The sequence below is a fragment of the Physeter macrocephalus genome, chromosome 15 (assembly GCF_002837175.3).
Source record: "Physeter macrocephalus isolate SW-GA chromosome 15, ASM283717v5, whole genome shotgun sequence".
Classification (NCBI taxonomy): Eukaryota; Metazoa; Chordata; class Mammalia; order Artiodactyla; family Physeteridae; genus Physeter; species Physeter macrocephalus.
In genome coordinates, this window is record NC_041228.1 from 1250214 (window position 1) to 1257570 (window position 7357).

At 58.8% G+C, this 7357-nt stretch overlaps 1 protein-coding gene across 1 annotated transcript; it reads left to right on the forward strand.

Moving 5' to 3' along the window:
• Positions 1-2033: 2033 nt before the first annotated feature.
• Positions 2034-5371, forward strand: LY6K (lymphocyte antigen 6 family member K). Its single transcript, XM_055091319.1, has 4 exons — positions 2034-2132; positions 2742-2838; positions 3750-3851; positions 5067-5371. The coding sequence occupies exons 2-4, from the start codon at positions 2760-2762 to the stop codon at positions 5369-5371; spliced, it is 486 nt and encodes a 161-aa protein (XP_054947294.1). The 5' UTR covers positions 2034-2132; positions 2742-2759.
• The last annotated feature ends 1986 nt before the right edge of the window (positions 5372-7357 follow it).

Consider the following 7357-nt stretch of genomic DNA (forward strand, 5'->3'; position numbering starts at 1 on the left):
AAAGTCCACCCTTAACATTTGACTAGTTTTTCCACATATCCATCCATCTCTCCAACCATGCTTTAATTCATCTTATCTTTTGATTCATTTCAAAAGGAACTACAGGCATCAGCATTCTTTCCCCTACAAACTGTAGCAGTTTTGCCTTGCATGATTCATGCTTTACGTGTCTTATCTAAAAATTCTTTGACTAACCCAAGATTGAAAAAATTGTTCCTGTTTCCTTCTAGAAGTCTTCTAGCTTTGTATTTAGATAAGTTTTATAGCTTATAGTTATACCTGTGATCCATTTCCAATGGATTTTTGTATATGATGTGAGGTAAGGGGAAAGTCACGTGTATGTTTTTGCTTTTCTTTTTTACAAGTTTCTCTCATCTGGGGGCATGTCTTTTGCATTTGGCCGCTCAGAGGTCCCAGCACCATTTGTCACAGAGGTGGCCCTTTCTTCATTGCATTATCTTGCTTGGCACTTTGGTCTAAAATCAATTAATCACACATGGGTAGGTCTGTTTCTTGACTCTTTAGTCCGTTCTGTTGATTGTACGTCTAAGCTTTCTGCAGCTGCAGCCTCACACTGTCTTGGTTACTGTAGCTTTTTTCGAACTACTATTCAAAATCCAGAACCGTAAAATAAAAGATGGTGAGAAAGCTCCTCTCCTGACCAAACGCCAGCCAGCCTCCTCTGGGCCTTTTATCAACCAGGCCTCAAGCTTGGCCTGTAAAGACTAGAGCAAACACTAAGGTCGCTTCTAACGGGTGAAGGCCGCATCCCTAGGATGACCCAAATCCCCCCACCCCCGCCTTAAAGTACCTGCCTGAAGAACTGTGTTCCAGCGGCCACCTGAAGATGGGCCCCTTCTCCCAGCCTCCGTGGGAGGGCGGGAGCTTAACTTAGATAAGTGCCAGTTAGCAAACCCCAGTGGGTTTCACAGGGACCAACCGTGCCTTCCTGCTTTTGTAATTCTCACCTCCCTGACTCCGCTGAGCCCCTCTCGCCACCTCCGTACGCCCTCACTCTCCCTTTGCGATGCCCCGTCACCCCTGTGCAAATCCAAGTGCGGTGCCCTTCACGCAGACTCTTCTCCCCCCGAGATAGAATGTTCCTGATCAAAATCCATCCTTACCACTTTCACTAGTGTCTGACTTTGTTTATCTTTGACCATGAAAAGCAAGCACTTCTGCTTGGCAAAAATACCAAGACCTGTATCAGATAGGAAAAAGTTTTTTTGACTTTTTATGGCAGACAATGGACTACTGTCACAGTGCATTCAGACAACGGGCTCGAATAGAGAGCCCAGAAAAAGGAATACACATGTCTACCTGAATGCAAAAACTTGCTCAACATCACTCAATATTAAAGAACTGCAAATTCATGCTACGGGATACTAGTTTTACCTACTGGATTGGTGAAAACCCAAAGGATGGATAAGAATGCAGTCTTTTTGACGATACTGTGGGAATGGGCACTCACACTTCTCAAAGGCGGGAGGAGAAAACTGACGGAGCTGTTGGGCAAGTGCATCTACATTGCAAATGCCTTGAACCTGAGGCTGTCAGTCGAATTTCTGGGAAACCGTCCTTCCGGTGTACCTGCACTCGTAAGAGATAGCATTACGGACAATTGCAGCTCTATTTCTAGTATGACACGCTGTAAACAACACAAAGGCTCATCGAAGGAGGCTCTGTAAATACACTATCTTACACCCAGGCCGTGGACGCTCCGCCACCGTGAGAAAACAGGAGAATTCCTGCGAAGGCGCTGCCGGTGCTATAACAAAGGCACGGCTGCAGGAGAGGGCTGCGCCAAGAACGCAGGCGGGGCACAGCCACGTTCTTCCCGCAGCGCCACGCTCCTCTGGGGCCACGACGTGGGAGAAACCAGAACGCGATCCCGTGCAGCCCGGGAAGCGACAGGCTGCCAGCACCTGGGGCACCCGGAGCAGCCTCTCCCTAGCGCCAGGCGCCGGTTGCGCGCGCGCGCGCGCGGCCCGGCAGCAGGGGGCAGGGCCCTGCGGAGTGAGAGGGGCGGTGGGTGTCCGCTCCCTCCGCGGGAGGGCCCTGCCGCCCCCAGACGCGTGGCCAGTGTCTCTCCCCCTTGACCCGCCACCCGCCAGACAGCAGGGCGAAGGCGGGTGTGGAACTTGGGGAACTTTCCAGAAGGAGCAGGAGAGGGGATCCCGGAAGGGAGCGGGCAGGAGTGCACGGGGGGCGTGAGGCCTGCAGGCTTGGTGAGAGGAGAGCCGGCCTCAGCATCAGGGGTGGCAAGGCCAGCCTGGGGTGGGCTGGGTGCTGCCGGGGTACCCAAGCCTTCCTGTGGGTACCCTCCCTGGGGTCAGGATGCACTGGTGATGACCTGGCCACAGATGGAGAGGGAGATGAAGATGGAGGAGGAAGGCCGGGGGTGCTGGGTGGGAGGGTGCCCCGTGGGGGCTCCTGAGAGGGCGGGAGTTCAGATCAGCGGTGGGGGAAACCTGCCGAGCAGGTGTGCTGGGGCGTGCGTGGATGAATGCAGAGTTCCAGGGAGTGGTGACGTCCCTGAGGATAGAGGGGACTTCGTGGCGGTGACAGGCCGCCCGGCACCGAGAGGCCACACCTAGCCCCAGGCCCATGGGTGAGGAGGAGAGGGTCTGCCCCAGTGTCCAGTGGGGAAGGGCTCCGAATGGTGGCGGACACACAGGGGCCAGATCTAACCCCGGAGCCCCAGGGCTGACCAAGGGGCCCCGCTCGTTCCTCACGTTCAGGGCCAGACATCACCGGAAATGGCGGTCCTCCTTGTTCTGCTGCTGGTCATGAGCCTGGCGTGGGTGGAGACCAATGTCACCGTGTCTGGAAGGCAAAGTAAGTTCCGGGCCCTCGGCCTCCTGGGCTGGGAGGAGGAGGTGGGCTGGAACGCCTGTGCGGACTCGGGGGTGGCCGTCCCCGTTTGGACGCCGCCCTGGCCCCAGGTGGGTTTGGACAGTCGTAGCGCAGGGGACTCAGTGGGCAAAAGAGCGGGAGGAGGGTGGTCAGCTGGCCTGGACGCCTAGTGGGGGAGCCTCTCAATGCGGAGCCCCCCAGGAGCGGGTCGGGGTGGCTGGTTGCGTTCCCCAGCGCCCGGCTCTCCCTGCCACGGCCCCGCCTTCCCGGGGGCGGTCAGGCTGGAGGCCGGGCCTGGCGCAGCCGTCCCTGGGCCTTCTGGGGCTGCCTCTGAGAACAGGGAGCTGCAGGAGTGTGGCCGGCTTCTCCCCCAGCAGCAAGTCCCGCCGTGACGCAGAGCTGACGTGGGCCGCCGCTCCGGGCTCGGGAGGGGAAGGGGAGCCGGGTGCTGAAGGAGGGGGGCCGGGCCGGGCGGCGGGCTGGGAGGGGTGTGTGGGAGCGGACGCCAGAGCTGTGGGGCTTCCGAGGAGAGATGCCAGTGCTGTGTGGGGATGGGGCCCGTCCCTGAGTCTGGGCGGGGTGGGGGGAGGTGAGCCTCGGGTGCTGCCCCATGAAGGTGGGAGCTTGCACGTCCCTGGGGCGAGCGTCTGGGCGTGTCGGGTTCGTGCGGCGGGTCTTGGTGTGGAGGCGTGAGCGAGACACACCCTGTGCGTGGATGAGGGGAGCCCGGAGAGGAGAGAAGGAGCTCCGGGCACGGGGCGGGCTGTGGGGAGCTGGAAAGGCAGAGGGACGCCAGGGCTGTTCTCATTTGGAGGAAGGAGAGGATGGCGGGTGTTGGTCTGACAGGACCTGAGAGCTGCCACATTCCATTTTCTTTTCATTCCTCATTTCAGGCGTACTGAGGTGTCACGTTTGCGAGGAGGAGAACAGTTTCGATTGTGAAAGACCCACAGACTGCAAAGCGGACGTTCAGTATTGTACTTCTGTTGCCGTGAGTAAGTATCTCAGTTAGCTCCGGGGTTCCCCAGGCAGGTCGGTAGAATACTTTCAGGATTTAGGGTCTGTCTAGCTGTCCTCACTAGAGAATAACTAATATGAAAGCGACCCTTTTGTTAAATTTGAGGAGCAAAGTCCTGTGAAGCCAGGAGGGCAGGTGGGCCGTGGCGGAGACCCAGCTTATGTACGTCACAGCAGGGCCGATGGAGGGCGACACACGTTGACCGCCGGTCAGGGTGAAATACTGAGATGTAGGAAGAAAGTAACAGTTCTTTTTATTCACTTCTAAGTGAAAAATTAAGCTTTAAGGACTGCAGACGTCCCACCAAGAGTCGCTTTTACAAGAGATGTACATAATTAGGGGCGTGGGCTTAAAATATGTTCTGGAAGGAGTGTGCGTGCTTTAAAACGTCTGGAGACCGCAGCTGTGTCATCGGCAATTCGCCCGAGGACTCGTGGCCTCGTGAAGAGCTCTCTCCCGGGGGTGAGTCTGAAGGCCCCAGCACGAGCCGGCAGCGGCTTCGCCAGGGCGGGAGAATTCACTTGCCGTTCGTCAGCCGCTTCTGGAGGCTTCCATGTCCCAGGAGGTGGGCGGGGTGCCGAGCCGGTCGAGGTGTGAGCCCCACTGCAGCCTCACGTGGACCTGACGACTTAGTGTGCAAAGCTGACCGCGCGGTGAAGCGCGAGACGAGGTGAAGTCGGAAGCCTGGCCGCGTCGCCCAGCGCCGAGCTGTGCCCTCGCGGCGGCGGGCTCCGCCGCAGCGCTCTCACCCAGGCCCTGGGCAGCGGCTCCTCGGGAGGCCAGCTCCGGGCTCCGCGCGGCGGCTGGGGCGGCCGGGAGCCCCTTGCTCTCGTGTGGCTGTCCGTGGTCACAAAGGCCTGAGCGACCCCGCGTTTGAGAAGTTGAGGCCTAAGGAGCCTGTACGTTCCCAGACGGAGGCCGCCAGGCCCGGGTTCCCGGTGCGCGCGGACAGGCCAAGGCTGGGGGCATCCGATGCCACAGCCCCACTCCCGGAAGCAAATCTGAACACAAAGGCCTGATGCTCTTCCTCTGTGGTGATGGCTCCGGACTCCCCAGCAGGTGCCCTCTGTGAGCGGGGCTTCTGAGAGGCGGCACCGCAAGGGTCAGGTTTGGGCGGATTTCGGACAGAAATGGCGTTGGTGTCGTTTTCAATTCACGTGACTCCTGTCTCTCTGTTCTTATTTCCCGTTAGGAACATTTCCACGGTTCTTCTATGTTTCCAAGCAGTGCGCAAAGTACTGTGGGATAATCAGTCCACCTCCACAGACGGCCAAGTCGTTCGTGCTCATAAAGCCCACGCCCTTCCTGTTCATGGCGTGCTGTAAGCAGAACCTGTGCAACAACCAGAAACCAATCATCAAAGAAAACACAGAAGATAGATACAAAGAGGGGGGCGGGGAGGAGGGCAGCAGCGGGCGGGGCAGCAGGGGCAGCAGGGCGGGGCTGGTGACTTTCCTGACACCGGCCTCTGGGCTCCTGGGCCTCAGGCTGCCGTGATGGAGCCGACTGGCTGCAGACGGTTGGAACCTGTTGCATTAAACTTGTTTTCCATTGATTAGCCCACTGGTGGTCTGACTTTCCAGGGACCTCGAAATGGGGAAGGAGTGGGGAGATGGCATCTACTTGGCTCTAGCCGGCAGGTCGGCAGGTCAAATTAGAGCAAGGCCAAACCCTCCCCGGAGCGATTTTGTCTACACGTTGTTTCTCTTTGAAATCAAGACTTGTAACTCTGTTCATTGCTGACACCCACTCTTGACTCCCCTGCACCTTGGAGGGCCTCAGTACCGATGGAAGCGAGGGCCTGAGGCCCACCCATGAAGGGTAGTGCTCCGATGCTTCTGCCCTTTGGGGGGGCCCAGGGTCAGTGGGGGAGACAGAACGATTTGGGCCTAAGACATCCCTGAGGCCAAAGAAATACTGCTCGGCGTGGGGAGTGGGGCATCGTCCTGGGGACACAGCCCCCTTGCACCTTGGAGGGCCTCAGTACCGATGGAAGCGAGGGCCTGAGGCCCACCCATGAAGGGTAGTGCTCCGATGCTTCTGCCCTTTGGGGGGGCCCAGGGTCAGTGGGGGAGACAGAACGATTTGGGCCTAAGACATCCCTGAGGCCAAAGAAATACTGCTCGGCGTGGGGAGTGGGGCATCGTCCTGGGGACACAGCCCCCTTGTGGCGGGGGAGGCCCCATGGCTGCTCTCCTTCGGCTCTTGCTACCAGCTTCCAGGAGACAGAAGACACGGAATTCTGCTGAATCAGCATGGACTTCCCCCACCCGCTGGCGCAGGTGCCAACTGGCGCAGGTGCCAACTGGCGCAGGTGGGTGGACTCACGAGTCCTTCCACATGCGTCCGTCCAGCATCTGAAACTCGAGCAGGTAGACAGCAGCAGGGTCAGCCTTTTCTCAGTTTTCAGTTGAGATGCAGCTGTCCGAAGACAGCTGCAGAGTCAGTACAGCTGTGCACCAAACGAAGCCTTTCTCCCCCGTGACGTTGAGCCGGCGTTGGGACGGGCGCGGCCTCATCTGCAGCTCCCCTTCCTGCCCCGTCTGCCCGCTGCAGCCCCCCCGCCCCCGCCCCGACCTGCTCGGGCTCAGGGACACTGCCGCTCCGGGCAGCCTGGGGCCCTTCCAAAGAGTCTCGGTGGCCGCAGGAGGCGCTGTGGGGCAGGCAGGGAGGAGGGCCCTCCCTGTCACATCTGGACCCTCTAAACCAGAGGTCTGGGTGGGCCAGAAGCCCCCTGAGGGTTGGCCAGCAGCTCCAGGACTGAAGATTTCCAGCATCTGTCAGGCCCCTGCTGAGCGCACGTCCCTTTTCCAAGCACAGGCTTTGCGCGCACACCCTGCAGCTCGTGCCCGGGTCCGGGAACGGCACCCCCCCAGCTACTCCCGGCTCACATCCTCGCAGAGGAGCTTGGGGAGCATCCCTTCCGTTAGGGCAGGCAGACAGGCAAGGGTCAACTACGCGGGAGCTACCATGGCAACCTGACGTTGGAGTCTCTTCACCAGGAGGACGGTCAGGCGCAGTGTGAGATAACCGGGAAGTCAAGACGTGCGAATCTGGAGAATCCCTGGGTTTGGATCTGGTGGGTCTTTGGTGATTTGATGAGGATCACTTTCAATGACAGATGACGGGAGCTACCAGCGTATTGCAGGATGAGGAGTTCAAGTGAATCGGGAAACATGTTGTCACCAGTGTGATAGATACGCTTTCTAGAAGTCACTGTGGAAGGAAGGAGCTGTGAGAGGGTAGTGTTTAGAAAAAGCAGATCAAGGGTCAACCTCGGTGCCACATTAAGAATGTCAAGACTTGGGAGCCTTTATCTGCAAAGAGTGGGGAGCCAGTCGGTGAAGGACAGGAGCAGGAGGCGGGGGCCCAGCGGGTGCAGGCAGAATGGAACGGGATCCAGAGCGGAGGCCGCAGCCCCGGCGGGAGAGCGGGCGCTTCTCCCGCGAGCTAGCGGAGCGACGGGCAGGAGCGCGCAGAGGG